This window comes from Helianthus annuus, chromosome 9, assembly GCF_002127325.2.
Source record: "Helianthus annuus cultivar XRQ/B chromosome 9, HanXRQr2.0-SUNRISE, whole genome shotgun sequence".
NCBI classification, from domain to species: Eukaryota; Viridiplantae; Streptophyta; class Magnoliopsida; order Asterales; family Asteraceae; genus Helianthus; species Helianthus annuus.
Genome location: NC_035441.2, coordinates 185822594 through 185839298, shown reverse-complemented (window position 1 = coordinate 185839298; position 16705 = coordinate 185822594). Strand labels below are relative to the sequence as shown.

Below are 16705 nucleotides of genomic sequence, written 5' to 3'. Positions count from 1 at the left end.
ATTAAAGGAGGTTAAGCATACTTACAATAGTCCTAAGCACGACTAATGAACACTAAGGATGAGCCTTGAGCTCCAGGAATCTCCAAGCAAAGAGTTGTGAAGTTCCAAATGAATGAGCAATCAAGAACCCAAGATTATGGCCCTTATATAGGCTTCTTTGATCATCAAGACATGCCAAACAAGGTCTATGGATGATATGGGATCATTACAAGTGTCCCTAGGCCTTAATATACCAGCAAACAAGCCCATAGAATCAAAAACAACCATTTTAAGTCGGTTACAAAGCTTTAACAGCCAGCTGTCCTGATTTTCTGCATCTGGTAGTCCCAGGCGGCCCGCTTCAGGATTCATAAGGATCTTACGCGGGCCGCGTGGCCCCTCTGATCCGGTTACAAAGTTTCAAAAATTGCAATTTTGGTCCCTGGTCCTTCCAAACTTGATTTTAAGGTGGTTTCTTGCACTATAAACCCCCAAACTTGACTTTTAAGGACCCCAAGTCATAAACCAACTTTGTTTAGTCCCCGGTTATTCATACGTTCACCGAAAAGACCTAAATTTCGATATTGACGCTTTTAATCCCTCGTATACGAATATTGTCATAACTTTCTCATACTTTATCGAAACCTTGTGAAATTTTTATCACTCATTCTAGTGACTATAATTTATCATTACAAAGCTTCGGGTCTGCTAAAAGATCACTCAGAGGTATAATTTAAACATGTTGACACATTTAGCCCCTGTAGTTTGTAATTCCTCACTTTCTTTCACAATTAGCTTCGTATGATCCATAATTTATTCGTTTAAGGATGTGAACATCATATAGGGTTATTGAAAGATATATTTATCCGTTGTTGACATTTTGAACCCTTATATTCACATACTTTCCTTGTTTGTCAACTTTAGTCCTTTATACGTAATCTATCACACCTTCAAAGCTTATGACACGTGTCAATACATTATTGGACATGAATTTTCGAGGTGTTACATCCTCACCCCCTTAAAAGAAATCTCAACCTCGAGATTTACTGAAACAAATGAGGGTACTTTTCTTTCATTGTGGATTCTACCTCCCACGTGTATTCGGGACCTCTACGGGCATCTCATTTAACCTTTACAATAGGCACATGCTTCCTCCGAAGCTTCTTAAACTGTCGATCCTCAATCGACAAAGGTTTCTCCACAAATTTCAAGCTCTCATCTATATGCACATCTGTATGTGGGATGACTAGTGATTTATCAGCTAGGCATTTCTTCAGATTGCAGATGTGGAATACATTATGAATACCACTGAGCTCTTCAGGTAAGTTTAACTTATAAGCCACTGACCCTACACATTCGATGATCTCGAATGGTCCTATATACCTCGGGCTTAGCTTACCTTTCTTATCAAATCGCATCACTCCCTTCTAGGGTGATACATTAAGCAGAACTTTATCACCAACCTCAAACTTTAGAGGTTTTCGCCTTTTATCCGCATAACTCTTCTGCCTATCCCTGGCAGCTTTCAGGCGATCACGAATCTGGACAATCTTGTCCGTCGTTTCCAAGACTATATCTGGTCCCGATAATTGAGCTTCTCCTACTTCTGCCCAACAAATAGGCGTTCTGCATTTCCTACCATATAATGCCTCAAAAGGCGCAGCCTGAATGCTTGTATGGTAGCTATTGTTATAGGAGAAATCGACCAATGGCAGGTGCTTATCCCAGCTACCTCCTAAATCAATTACACATGCACGAAGCATGTCTTCCAGAGTTTGAATTGTACGCTCACTCTGCCCATCCGTCTGAGGATGGTAAGCCGTACTGAAATTTAAATGCGTGCCCAAAGACTGTTGGAAACTTTTCCAAAAGTGTGACGTATATCTGGTATCTCGGTCAGAGATAATAGCCACTGGTACTCCATGTAAAGACACAATCTTATCAACGTACAACTGGGCCAACATGTCAGAACTGAAAGTTTCCTTAATGGGTAGGAAATGTGCTAACTTAGTCAGTCTATCTACTATCACCCAAATAGTATCATTTCCTTTCTTAGTCTTTGGCAACTTAGTGATGAAATCCATTGTCACCATTTCCCATTTCCAAGTGGGAATTTCAGGCTGTTGTAGCAAACCTGGCGGCTTTTGATGTTCAGCTTTAACTTGAGCGCATGTCAAGCATTTAGCCACATAGGCAGCTATAGACTTCTTTAAGCCTATCCACCAATAGTTTGCCTTCACATCCTGGTACATCTTATCCGCTCCAGGATGAACGAAATATCTGGAACTGTGGGCTTCCTGAAGGATGACGTCTCGAAGTCTTCCATAAACAGGAACCCATATTCTTCCATTTAACCTCAGGATTCCGTCCTTGCCATAGGATAACTGTTCTTCAGTTGCTCCTAGCTTTTCATCAGGATAGTTAGCTCCCAACACAGCTTCCTTCTGTGCAGCTAACAACATTTCATTTAAACTGTTCTTTATCTCAATGCTCTTGGCATTGATTCTTATAGGCTTAACCCTTTCCTTTCTGCTTAAGGCATCGGCAACCACATTTGCCTTGCCTGGATGGTATCTTATTTCACATTCATAATCATTCAGAGTTTCCATCCAGCGTCGCTGCCTCATATTCAAGTCCTTTTGATTAAACAAATGTTGAAGGCTCTTGTGATCTGAATAGATCACGCACTTAGTTCCATACAAGTAATGCCTCCATAGTTTTAGTGCGAATACAACGGCACCCAATTCCAAATCATGGGTGGTGTAATTCTTTTCGTGCACCTTTAACTGGCGTGAAGCATAGGCAATGACCTTGCCTTTTTGCATAAGCACACATCCCATACCTGTGTGCGATGCATCACAATACACTACAAATTCCTCTATTCCATCAGGTAACGTCAGCACAGGAGCGTTTCTTAACTTCTGCTTCAGAATGTCGAAAGACTCTTGCTGCTTAGGCCCCCAATCAAACTTGCTATTCTTGCGAGTGAGAAGAGTCAGGGGTGCTGCAATTCTTGAGAAATTTTCAATAAATCGCCTATAGTATCCTGCCAGTCCTAGAAAGCTGCGAATCTCCGTAGGCGTCTTCGGCTCTTGCCAGTTCATGATAGCTTCAATCTTAGCGGGGTCTACTTGGATACCAAGCTCGCTTACCACATGTCCAAGAAATTGGACTTCGCGAAGCCAAAACTCACACTTCGAGAACTTGGCATAAAGCTTTTCTTGATGAAGCAGTTTCAGAATGCAATGGAGATGCTTCTCGTGGTCAGCTTGATTCCTTGAATAAATCAGGATGTCGTCAATGAATACAATGACGAATTTATCCAAATAAGGCTTGCAGACGCGATTCATGAGATCCATGAATGCGGCAGGTGCGTTAGTGAGCCCAAAAGGCATCACTAAGAACTCATAATGACCATAACGAGTCCTAAATGCAGTCTTGTGCACATCTTCATCTCTAACCTTCAACTGATGATAGCCTGACCTCAAGTCGATCTTAGAAAAGTAGCTTGCTCCTTGCAGTTGATCGTACAGATCGTCGATCCTGGGCAAAGGGTACCTATTCTTGATAGTGACCTTATTAAGCTCACGGTAATCGATACATAAACGCATCGATCCATCCTTCTTCTTGACAAACAAGATTGGCGCTCCCCAAGGAGATGAACTAGGTCTAATAAAACCCTTGGCTAGCAAATCATCTAGCTGCGTCCTCAATTCCTTCATCTCTGTTGGTGCTAACCTACAAGGTGCTCTCGCAACAGGCGCTGCTCCGGGGATGATGTCAATTCTAAACTCCACATGTCTATCTGGTGGCAAGCCAGGTAGTTCTTCAGGGTATTCAGAAATGACTGGAATATCTTCAACCTTGGGCTTCTGCTCATCAATAGTCACTTGTGCCATGTAAATGACACAACGCTTCTTCAAGCATCTAGATGCCTTGAGCATAGACACTTGCCCAGGTAATCCATACCGGGTATCTCCCTGAATGGTAAGTGACTCACCAGACGGAGTCTTAACTACCACTTGTTTCTTGTTGCAGATGATCTGGGCTTGGTTATGATATATATATATATATATATATATATATATATATATATATATATATATATATATATATATATATATATATATATATATAATAAGGATCTTTATCATAGAATTAAGATATCTCTTCTTAAATTCACGGTATTGAATATCAGAGAAAGAATATGAAATATGAGTCGAACTTTGTATGATGGAAGCACCATATGGTATCCATGCCCAATACTATATCAAATCCGGCTAACTTTAAAGGAAGCAAAGACATAGGAAAAGAGTGGTTCCTAATGGATATAAAACATCCATCTAAAACGGTTGAGGCGGTTTCTAAGGTACCATCAGCTAAAACGGTTGAGCCCCATGTTATGTATGTTGTTCTCTTGTATGTCAGTATCATGCAACTCTTCATTAACAAGTTTAAACAGTTTTCTTGAACATATTGACTCATTGTTTATTATGCCTCCATTTTATGTGTGGATATTTTTTCTGGGTTATGCTTTATTTTTAATGGGCCAAGCATGAAAAAAAATACCTATTAAGAAAATGTGTTGAAGCTTAAAAGCCACCCAAAAGGTATATTTAATGCTTAAACCTTATATATTGTAATCGAAAAACTAGATGATCACTGTGATTATATAATTTCTGTAAAGACTATAAAAGTGTCTGTAAAATCGTTAAAAGAGTTGACAAAAAGTTTTTAGCAGCAACATCTGATGTGAGCCTATTTCGGTTTGTTATCCAACTTGTCCGATTTTACACCTCACATAGCCAACCAAGGTCAAAGGAGTGGAAGAAGGTTATTGAAGCTGTGTTTATTACGACATTTTCGAGCATTTGGAAGTCATGGAACGAAAAGGAGTTCAACAACAATACTATCCCTCTCGCAAGAACGGTGGAAATCACAAAAGTAGGAGCCTTTTTATGGATAAAAAATAGATCTACAATCCTTTCTAAAAAAAACATATCTAAGTTTAATACTTCAATGTTTTAAACTGGGATAGATTGTGCGATTTTAACATCCATGACGTTATTGTGTAATTTTTGGGATTTCCAGCTTCTTGCTAGCCGTGTTTTTATATTTAATAGATATAGTTTTTGCTGTTAAAAATTGATATAGTTTTTGCTGTTATAAAAAACAAAAAGTTAGCTGCCCTGCAGGTCAAATATTTCAGTCAACGAGAAAGGTATAGGGTGTGAGGATCCAATGCCTGTCTGTTTAAAAGGGGAAAGTATAGCGACCAGTGGAATATTTAATGCATGTGGGCTGCTATACAACCCAACATGCAGCATGTCCAAGTAAGATTAGGAGCTTGTTTCAACAAATTGGTTTAAACTTTGTATTTTGAAAGTAGTAAAAATATAAACATGTGAATGTTAGATTATTTTTTATTAATAGTCTCTTATTCAGATTAAACACATCATAAAATTTATAAAAATAAGAAAAAAGGATAAACAAAACTGTGTGGGTCGGCGTATACCGTTCTAACCCGCACTAAAAGTATACTTGTTGCGACCCGTACCTAATATGCTCCATTATTTGTAGAAAAAGAAGCGCATGCTCAACTGAAAAGTCAAACAAATGATGGAGAACAAAGCCATTTACATTAACAAATGTCAAGTGGTTCACAATAGGATTACCAAAAGAACTGGATGTTTCTTTCCAGTTATGACTTTTACCTACCGGAAACATTCTACCATTGATGAAAATACAAAATGCAAAATACAAAATACAAAATAAAAACTACGAATCAAAATTATCAAAGCGCGTATATAAACACATTTTGCGTGTTTTTTTAAAAATAACTCTCTCAGTATTAAAATTGGGAACTTGTGCTAGTTTCTGTTCTTGCACTTCGCCGTCGATCTTGGAGCTGTAAAATCAACACAACCACAATTAAATCACTATTGCTATCACTACTGGAAAAGTAGTCATTTTGCTACGGAAATTTCCGACACAAAAAAATGTGTCGCAAATTCTGACAGATTTACTACGCATTTCCTACGGAAAGGAAGCCTTGATTTTTTTGGCCAACTTGCTACGCACTTATGACGAATGAATAATATTTGCATTCGAATTATATTTAAACGTTTAATTATTATCATTATTAACTATTGCGTCAGAAATGTGTAGTAACTTGCTACGCATTTTTTACAAAACTATTGTTTATATGTGCAAAAATAAAAATTTCTATTTATGTTTCAAATGTGTTTTCATATAGTTATTGGATCTTGGATCTATATTGGATCTTGGCTCTATATATAGATCCAAGATCCAATAACTATATGAAAACACATTTGAAACATAAATAGAAATTTTTATTTTTTTTAAGAAGTTCATGTACCTAATCCGATTGCTTCTGAGCCTTTCGTAATCCTCAATCTCTTGCATGAATCTATAAACATCCTGCAGAATCAAGAACATGTTTTTGAGATTTTAGTCGACAACATGACCACATTAAACGAAATACATATTTGTTAAATTAAGAACTCACTCCCAAGGAACATCGCCCACAAGCATCCAATCACCATCTTTATCTTCATATGTTAGCACACATTCAGAGCCATGAAGAAGATCTTTTAACTTGCTTTCAGTAAGCCCGTCTCGTCCTTTGATTCCATTAGAAGTACATTGTCCTACTTCATAAACCATCCATAAACAAATTTTTTAATATTCAACAAGTTTGTTGCATTTTAAACAAGACGGTGATTAAAGCAAGCATACCGAGAGTAAAGCAACTGAACATTTTCTCGAGAGCCGTTGAAAGTTCTGCATAGTTACGGTAAATCTTGAGATCAATCTTTCTTAAATATGGAGCACCATCCATGCTCACCTTCACATAAAGACACTCTCCAGATCCCAAATTCGCTTCTGCCACGTCACCGCTCTTTGGCAAATTGGTCGCCATAGTGTTCTTCCGGAAAGATCGAATTGGTGGCCATCCTACCACTTGTGCCCTGTTACATAAACTGTTAAGAACTGTTCTTGAAAGCAATTCACACAATCTTGACCAGCTCAAAAGTCAAATTTCCCTCAAGAACGCCAGAATCTTGTTTTCTTAAAGGGTGCCATAGATTACAGAAAAAGGGCAAAATTCAACTAAAGATTATAGCTTTTTTAGCTAAGGTTTTTCAAAAATGGGGCTTTAAGCATATATAACTTTCAAGCAACAAAAAAAAAAAAAAAAAAAAAAAAAAAAAAAAAAAAAAAACCTTGCATATGTGCAGAAAAAAAAATTAATTTAGTAAACATGCTTTTATTAAGATCAAAGACAAAAAGATAGTTATAAGCTCAAGATTTTAGCTTTTAGTAAGGCAAAGTTTTCCAAGATTGGTGCTTTAAGCACATATAACTTTCAAGAAACAAGAAAACAGGCATATAAACAGAAAAACAAATTAAAAAAAAAAAAAAATTCACATAATCTTGAACCAACATCCATGATAAATACAAGGTCAAAACACAAGAAAAGCAGAGCAAATATTCTAGAAAAATATCCAAAATGTAGTTTTTTTAAGGATAAATTAAAAAAGGATACAAATAAGCTCAAGATTTTAGCTTTCATTAGGCAAAGTTTTCCAAGATTAAGGCTTTAAGCACATATAATTTTCAAGAAACAAGAAAACAGTCATAAATAGAAAATCAAACCAAATTTCAGCAAATAGTGCATTTAAATTTTTTTTTTTTTTCGAATATGATTTAAGGAAACTTACTTAACAGGGCCTTTTTTCTCCTCTTCAACAGGCTTAACATCAGAAGATGAAGTTTGATTTTTCTCAAAAACACAATTAACCCCCCTACACAAATCAGCTTCAGACCCACCATTCAAAGCCCATTTACCAGAAGGCCCAGAACCATTAAAGTTAACATCAGAAAACCCTCTTTTAGCTCCTGACATGTAGTTCTTGACAACAGGCCCAAACTTTGCATTTTCTTCTGAATTTTTGCCAAAACCAGGCAACCCAAGACTGAGTTCAGTAGCTTTGAGAGTAAAAACATTGATGTTTGAGGACTCAGTGCTTCTTTCCAATGAAGAAGCATCTGATAAACCTATGTAATCATGTTCTAGTGGCACAGACATCAATGAAAACTTGAACTAAGCTTATAAGAACTGTTGAAGAAGATGTAAAGAGTATAGAGATTGTAATGTGGGTTGGATTGAACTATTGGAGATAGAAAAAGGTGGAGAGCAAGAGGAGGGTGTTTGTAGTTGTAGCATGTATGTAGGTGTTTGATGCAGAAGAGAAGGTTCTCTGGCCTTTACATTTGTTTTTATATTCTGTTTTAAACTTTTAATTCTCTGTCTAATGATGAGATTAATTTATTTAATCTTTAACTAAAGGATAAAATATCCATTAGTGATTTAATTCCCAACACCAATAGTGTAAGCATCTTTCTTTTGCCATTAAAAAAAGCATCTTTCTTTTGAAAAGAATCTACAACACAGGAATAAGGCAGAGGGTGTGGGATAAAGTCCCTAGAGGCTTTATCACGCAACGTCAGATTTACGTCAGCCAGTGGGCTTTATCACGTTTTCCCTTAACTCGCAGAGGTGGGACAATTGGGCAAAGCCCCCTCAACGCCTGTAGTGTCCCCTTATCTTGACCAACTTACCTCGATCAAGCCAAAAACGCCCGTTACCATGATGGTGAGTTAACTGTGACGCCCCCTCCCCCCCCCCCCGCCCTAAATTGCCCGGTATGGGTGGCGGCGCCCCACCGGCGCTATCGATGGTGAGGTGGCAGGGGTGGCGCCCTCCACACCCTCTGGTCTAAGGGATATAAATGTTTTTTTTTCTTAGAAATGAGTGGATGATTTAATTTACAAAAAGGTTATTTTGATTTCTTACATTTTTATTCTCAGATTAATATTGGATTTTATTGTTTGTCTTAACATTTCATAAAAACCTGATGCAGGAATATCAAGTGTCGACTCAATAATGTAATGAAATAAATCTACATTTAGTGTTCATTAAGTTTTGTTTTAATTTATGTCCATTGAGTTGATCATAAAAACTCTATATAAGTTCTCATGTAATTTGTAATGGGGGATAGTTTTTGAGTTTTTTTTAAATAATTGTTTGACTTTTTTTAAATTCTTGTTTTTTGGGGACGAATTTGGGGGTTTGGAAAAAGATCTTCGCGGGTATTCTTAGAATCAACGTGTTTGATCTTCGTTTCCGTATCACGCGCTACATCAGTTGGTATCAGAACTAAATTCCTGGCTCAAAATGGTTTGTGAGAGGGATTATCGCTTGTACCACACTCTACCATGTTTTGATGAATACGAGGATGAGCAATGGTATTCTTGGGCATGCGACGATGATTCGGGTGGTACCAGTAGTGTGCTCACCATTAGACATGACCACAAAAAAGAGTCGACGATCATGGGAGCCGATGATGACGAATCAAGTTTCAAAAGTCATAGCGTTAAGGGTGATGGTCCTGCTATGGTAACGGGTGGTCCAACGGCTACATTTGGAACTCAACCTGTTAGCATGGGGGGCTTGCAAAAATATTTCATGAGCAAAACAATGAAGTCGAAGGCAATAAGAAACACAGTAGATTTTGGTGCTTCTGAAATTCACTTTTGTACAATTTTAAAAGGTAATTTTCCAACAAATAGTTTTGAGGAAATTATTTTGGATGATGAAAACCATGGTATACAAAATTCTCATGCTGTAAAAATCTGGTACGAGGTTCTATTTGAAAATGTGGTTGATGGCCAGATTGTGGAGGTTAGAGAAGCTATGTCGTCAAAAGATGCCCCTCATATTGATCAAAATGAAGAAAAAGTTGTTAAACTTGATGGGTATGTTGTAAAAAAATACAATGAGGTCCATGGTTTACAACTATATGGTTATTTAGTTGGAACTATATTAATTGAGAGAGTCAAGACAATAGTGAACAAGAAATGGTCCTATGCTCCGTTCGACCCAGGTGGTACAAGTTCAGATTCAAATGAGATAACCCGTGAAGTAGAACTACTTGGGCGGGCCTTGATAATAATCGAAAAGAATCGGATTGATGTTCCTTTCGATCCAGGTGGCTTTAGCCTGGGACAAAACTCGAGGTCGAGTTTTTCCAAAGGTGGGGAGAATGATGCGGGAATATCAAGTGTCGACTCAATTATGTAATGAAATAAATCCACATTTAGTGTTCATTAAGTTTTGTTTTAATTTATGTCCATTGAGATGATCATAAAAACCCTATATAAGTTCTCATGTAATTTGTAATGGGGGATAGTTTTTGAGTTTTTTAAAATAACTATTTGACTTTTTTTTAAATTCTTGTCTTTTGGGGGACGAATTTGGGGGTTTGGAAAAAGATCTTCACGGGTATTCTTAGAATCAACGTGTTTGATCTTCGTTTCCGTATCACGCACTACATCAAAACCATACCTTTTTTGTTCTTCCTCAACTACCTCTTTAAACTATAAAACAACTTTATCCTCTAATTATTATTCTTTAGACTAAATACACATAAATTTAAATCATCTTAATTCTTTTTTTTTAAATGCTTAATTTTTTTGTCTCTCACTTAAATTTTCTTTAATCTCATCATATGTTAATATTTCATGATTAGCCATATAATTGGACTTATCTTATAGCTCTGTTAAGTTCTTAAACGTGTCGTCTAGTATTTCAAATTTTTAATAAAACTTAAAAGGTTAATTATAACACGCTTAACATTAATTGCTTATTAAAAATGTGTGGTTCCCATTTTGTTTGATGTAATAATAAGTTATTTTAAAGCACAACCGTAAACAACTTAAGGAATAAGACGATTATTTGCATTTGGTATGTGAAGCAATCATAACTTGGCCAGAAAATAGTTTAAAATAAAATTATCTATACTACTTTAATAAGGATATGTGAAGGACAAGATGGTAATTGAACAAGGTGTTGAAAAAACACTTAATGCACAATGTACAACTGTTAAGGCATAAGAAAACACAAACCCTTTTACCCTTTACAAGGGTATACATCTGCCGTCCAAATGTTTTACTTTCTCACACGGATCAACATCGGGACCGTCCATTTGACTTCACACGGATCACCATATGCTTTCTCTCTCAATGCTCACACATCTCACAAAACAACATCAGATCTTCTTCTCTCTCTCTTCTCTCTCTCTTCTCGGCGATCTAGGGTTTCATGAGATCTATCACCAGATCCGTTTGAATCTATCACCAGATCCGTTTCATGAGCAGATCTAGGGTTTCATGAGATCTATCACAAGCTTTATCTGGCAAGGGATCCGTTTGATGTTCTGATGTTGTTGCAATGAGTGTTATATATCTTACCATGTTCTTTTGTGATTCTTACTTTTCTGGTGAAGCGGTTGACGGATGTTCGAACGACGAAATCTGAGGTTTACGAAGGATTTTCGCATGTGTTTTGTGATGAATCGACTCAGGTTAGGTTTATCTTTAATCTTGATGTGGATTTGTTAGTAGATGCGGTTATTTCAAATTAGGTTGAAACTTTTGTGATATTTGAATTTGTATTTTTGGTGATGATAGTTAGGTTAATTTCAGATATGACATAGTGAAAGGATAAATTGTTTTTGTAGTTTTGATTTTACTTTATTTTGTTATATTTTGATCTTTTCCTTCATTTTTGGGACTGATAAGTGTCATGGTTTTGTGAAAATCTGAGGTTTACGAAGGATTTTCGCATGTGTTTTGTGATGAATCGACTCAGCTTAGGTTCTAAATGTTGATTTATCTTTAATCTTGATGTGGATTTGTTAGTAGATGCGGTTATTTCCTACATCCGATGTTTTAGTTAGGATTTACCTTTTTAATTTTTTTTATGTTTACTTGTTTGTTTATATGTCACATGCAGATTAGTAAGACAAAGGTGTTTCTAAGGGCCGGACAGATGGCAGAGTTTGATGGTTGTCGGACTAAGGTCCTAAGTTATACGACCTAGATGGCTTGGATAAGATGAGCCTGTGAGGGTATGATGCATAAGCTGAGCCTGTGAGGCTATGATGCATAAGCTGAGCCTGTCGACTCTATGATGCATAAGCTGAGCTTGTGTTCTTAATATGTCTGAACTGAAACTGTTAAGACTATGATGCATAAGCTGAGCCTGTGAGGTTACATATGTGTTTCTTGTGCTTAAAACACTTGTACATCATGCTTTAAAGGTTGTTTAAGTTTAGTGGAAAATTACTCTTGTACATCATGCTTTAAAGCGGGGTTACATAACACAATAGACTGTGATGATGATTGTATTTTGAGGGTACATAGAAGATCCGAGTAGCATCTTGGCGGGGCAATATCCAGGTTGCATAGTTCTCACTTTGCAACCGTGTGTTGCAGCCATGACTTTACCCGTAGTTGTGTTCATCTCTCAATTACATGTCTGAGTCTTCCAGTTGTAAAAGTATTATCACAGATTCACAGATCTAAAAGTACATGTCTGAAAGACAGATGTTGATTTATCTTTAATCTTGATGTGGATTTGTTAGTAGATGCGGTTATTTCAAATTAGGTTGAAACTTTTGTGATATTTGAATTTGTATTTTTGGTGATGATAGTTAGGTTAATTTCAGATATGACATAGTGAAAGGATAAATTGTTTTTGTAGTTTTAATTTTACTTTATTCTGTTATATTTTGATCTTTTCCTTCATTTTTGGGACTGATAAGTGTCATGGTTTTGTGAAAATCTGAGGTTTACGAAGGATTTTCGCATGTGTTTTGTGATGAATCGACTCAGGTTAGGTTCTAAATGTTGATTTATCTTTAAGGCTATGATGCATAAGCTGAGCCTGTGAGGTTACATATGTGTTTCTTGTGCTTAAAACACTTGTACATCATGCTTTAAAGGTTGTTTAAGTTTAGTGAAAAATTACTCTTGTACATCATGCTTTAAAGCGGGGTTACATAACACAATAGACTGTGATGATGATTGTATTTTGAGGGTACATAGAAGATCCGAGTAGCATCTTGGCGGGGCAATATCCAGGTTGCATAGTTCTCACTTTGCAACCGTGTGTTGCAGCCATGGCTTTACCCGTAGTTGTGTTCATCTCTCAATTACATGTCTGAGTCTTCCAGTAGTAAAAGTATTATCACAGATTCACAGATCTAAAAGTACATGTCTGAAAGACAGCTTGCTTGCTGCAGTCTCTATAAAGTACTATACGATATATCACTTGGATGTTTCCCAAGTGTTCTATGATGCATAAGCTGAGCCTGTGAGGCTATGATGCATAATAGACTGTGATGATGATCCAGGACAAGATGGTAATTGAACATCCGTCAAGCTCTTCCTCACTGTGATGATGATCAATAGAGAAGATCTGATGTTGTTTTGTGAGATGTGTGAGCATTGAGAGAGAAAGCATATGGTGATCCGTGTGAAGTCAAATGGACGGTCCCGATGTTGATCCGTGTGAGAAAGTTAAACAACCTTTAAAGCATGATGTACATCATGCTTTAAAGGTTGTTTAAGTTTAGTGGAAAATTACTCTTGTACATCATGCTTTAAAGCGGGGTTACATAACACAATAGACTGTGATGATGATTGTATTTTGAGGGTACATAGAAGATCCGAGTAGCATCTTGGCGGGGCAATATCCAGGTTGCATAGTTCTCACTTTGCAACCGTGTGTTGCAGCCATGGCTTTACCCGTAGTTGTGTTCATCTCTCAATTTATCCGTGTGAGAAAGTAAAACATTTGGACGGCAGATGTATACCCTTGTAAAGGGTAAAAGGGTTTGTGTTTTCTTGTGCCTTAACAGTTGTACATTGTGCATTAAGTGTTTTTTCAACACCTTGTTCAATTACCATCTTGTCCTTCACATATGTTTGACGGATGTTCGAAGGACGAAAGCTGAGGTTTACGGAGGATTTTCGCATGTGTTTTGTGATGAATCGACTCAGGTTAGGTTCTAAATGTTGATTTATCTTTAATCTTGATGTGGATTTGTTAGTAGATGCGGTTATTTCAAATTAGGTTGAAAGTTTTGTGATATTTGAATTTGTATTTTTGGTGATGATAGTTAGGTTAATTTCAGATATGACATAGTGAAAGGATAAATTGTTTTTGTAGTTTTGATTTTACTTTGTTCTGTTATATTTTGATCTTTTCCTTTAATTTTGGGACTGATAAGTGTCATGGTTTTGTGATAATTATGATATTTAGGTCATTTTTGGGGATGATAAGTGTTGTAGTTCAATGAAAATTATGATAGTTAGGTCAATTTTATATATGGAATAGTGAAAAGATAGATTGTTATGTACTTTTGATTTTAGTTTGTTCTGTGGGATGTTTTGATATACTTTTTCATTTCCCAAGTGTTCTATGATGCATAAGCTGAGCCTGTGAGGCTATGATGCATAAGCTGAGCCTGTCGACTCTATGATGCATAAGCTGAGCTTTGTTCTTAATATGTCTGAACTGAAACTGTTAAGGCTATGATGCATAAGCTGAGCCTGTGAGGTTACATATGTGTTTCTTGTGCTTAAAACACTTGTACATCTTGCTTTAAAGGTTGTTTAAGTTTAGTGGAAAATTACTCTTGTACATCATGCTTTAAAGCGGGGTTACATAACACAATAGACTGTGATGATGATTGTATTTTGAGGGTACATAGAAGATCCGAGTAGCATCTTGGCGGGGCAATATCCAGGTTGCATAGTTCTCACTTTGCAACCGTGTGTTGCAGCCATGGCTTTACCCGTAGTTGTGTTCATCTCTCAATTACATGTCTGAGTCTTTCAGTTGAGTGTAGTTGAGAGTTTGTAAAGTGTGAGTAGAGTGTAGATATCTCTGAATTATTTATAGAGACTGAAGCAAGCATGCTGTCTTTCAAGCATGGTGTCTTTCAAACAGTGTATGGAAGAGTGTTGATATATTATAGAGACTGCAGCAAGCAAGCTGTCTTTCACACAAAATTAAAGTGTTGCTTTTTCCTGAACTGAATTTAATTAGTTATACCTTTGGTTAACGACTGTCACGATCACTATTATTACAGAACAAGCTCACTCCGATCTTCTGGCAGCCGGAGAAAGTGTATCTGCTTGGAGAGTCTCGGAATCGGCTTTAGTGACGCTGAACGCTGCTTCATTAGAATAAAGGTTTTTATATTTGCAACTTGACAAAATGTGATTTATATTAAATTTATTTTAAGTTAATAGTGTACTGGTTATAACTAATATCAAATCTTTACTAATACTTGATTTCTTTTTATGATGGTTGACTTTGCGAGAACTAACGGAGCTTGTGTTCTTAATATGTCTGAACTGAAAGTGTTTGAGGCTATGATGCATAAGCTGAGTCTGTCAGGTTACATATTTGTTTCTTGTGCTTAAAACACGTGTACATCATGCTTTAAAGGTTGTTTAAGTTTAGTGGCAAATTACTCTTGTTGTGTACTCCGGATTTTGTGTTCTTAATCTGTCTGAACTGAAAGTGTTTGAGGCTGTGATGCGAAAGCTGAGCTTGTGTTCTTAATCTGTCTGAACTAAAAGTGTTGAGTCTATGATGCATAAGCTGAGCTTGTGTTCTTAATCTGTCTGAAGTAAAAGTGTTTTGAGGCTGTGATGCAAAAACTGAGCCTGTGTAATCTATCTGAACTGAAAGTGTTTGAGGCTGTGATGCAAAAACTGAGCCTGTGCAAGGTTCGCTCGGTCCAACAACTCAAGCAAATGTTTTCTTTGCATTTTAGGGGGAACATGTGTGCTTCTCTCCCAGGGCATACAAAACATAGGTTATTGGCGGCAGCTCGCCATATTTAACATATAAAAAAACTTTATATGTTAAATTTGGCGGACTGCCGCCAATAACCTGTGTCTTGTATGCCCTGTGGAGAGAAGCACCCATCTTCCCCCTAAAAAACATAGAAAACATTTGCTTGAGTTGTTGGACCGAGCGAACCTTGCATAATGCGTCAAGGGAAACTATTGGTCGAGCGAGACATTTGTTCAGGTATCCTTATTTCATGATAAAATGATTATGAATAGCTGTGCATAAACTAATCGCAAGTTTGTTTGGTATATGCAGGGTAATAGGGAACAGCAGTGTTCAGCACTGTGTCATTCTTGCTTGGTGCCATCACCTCAGTTGTCTCTGGCTTACCATCCGTGTACTTTACTAAAATTTGATCGGTGCAGTGAGCATGCGAGCGCAACAAGTGCAGGCGCAGCGGCGCGGTGAGGGCAGCCGCAACGAGCGCAGCGGCATGGTTAATAAAAAAATAAAAAAACTGCCACCTCTAAGTAGATATGTATCAGAATGTACAAATTCATATTTATTGTTTTGTTTATGCGTTTAATCGTTTGATTAACGACTCGATTGATTTGTTTGTAACCATTTGTCTGTAAACGAACTTATTTATCTTACTTTAATTTTTGTATTAAGCATCATCTATCGCGCCTTTGCTGACTGACTTTTATAGATCACTACTTTAGGGAGAATGAACAATTATCCAAATATGGAGATACTAAATCTGCTCGAGGTATGATGCTGACTGACTTTATCTTACTTTAATTTTTGTATTAAGCATCATACCTCGAGCAGATTTAGTATCTCCATATTTGGATAATTGTTCATTCTCCCTAAAGTAGTGATCTATAAAAGTCAGTCAGCAAAGGCGCGATAGATGATGCTTAATACAAAAATTAAAGTAAGATAAATAAGTTCGTTTACAGACAAATGGTTACAAACAAATCAATC

The 16705-nt window shown here is 36.9% G+C and overlaps 1 protein-coding gene across 2 annotated transcripts; it reads right to left on the bottom strand.

Annotated features, from left to right (window-relative positions):
- Nucleotides 1-5596: 5596 nt before the first annotated feature.
- LOC110880177 (auxin-responsive protein IAA21) lies at nucleotides 5597-8258 on the bottom strand. 2 transcript variants are annotated; one of them, XM_022128758.2, is made up of 5 exons: nucleotides 7725-8258; nucleotides 6739-6971; nucleotides 6509-6650; nucleotides 6359-6420; nucleotides 5597-5887 (listed from the first exon to the last, which is right to left on the bottom strand). In XM_022128758.2, exons 1-5 carry the CDS (start codon nucleotides 8090-8092, stop codon nucleotides 5850-5852), a joined length of 843 nt encoding a protein of 280 aa, XP_021984450.1. In that variant the 5' UTR covers nucleotides 8093-8258; the 3' UTR covers nucleotides 5597-5849. The 2 variants fall into 2 exon arrangements, with proteins under 2 accessions (XP_021984450.1, XP_021984449.1); XM_022128757.2 differs by having other exon boundaries at nucleotides 6509-6653; nucleotides 7725-8256.
- Nucleotides 8259-16705: the final 8447 nt, after the last annotated feature.

What these genes read in the sequence shown, in the direction of transcription:
- LOC110880177 (XM_022128757.2), bottom strand. Translation starts at nt 8,092, where the DNA reads ATGTCTGTGCCACTAGAACATGATTACATAGGTTTATCAGATGCTTCT. An exon ending in GTTCAGTTGCTTTACTCTCG is followed by an intron (nt 6,654 to 6,738) that starts GTATGCTTGCTT and finishes TGGTTTATGAAG; the next exon opens with TAGGACAATGTACTTCTAAT. An exon ending in CTCAGAAGCAATCGGATTAG is followed by an intron (nt 5,888 to 6,358) that starts GTACATGAACTT and finishes TTGATTTTACAG; the next exon opens with CTCCAAGATCGACGGCGAAG.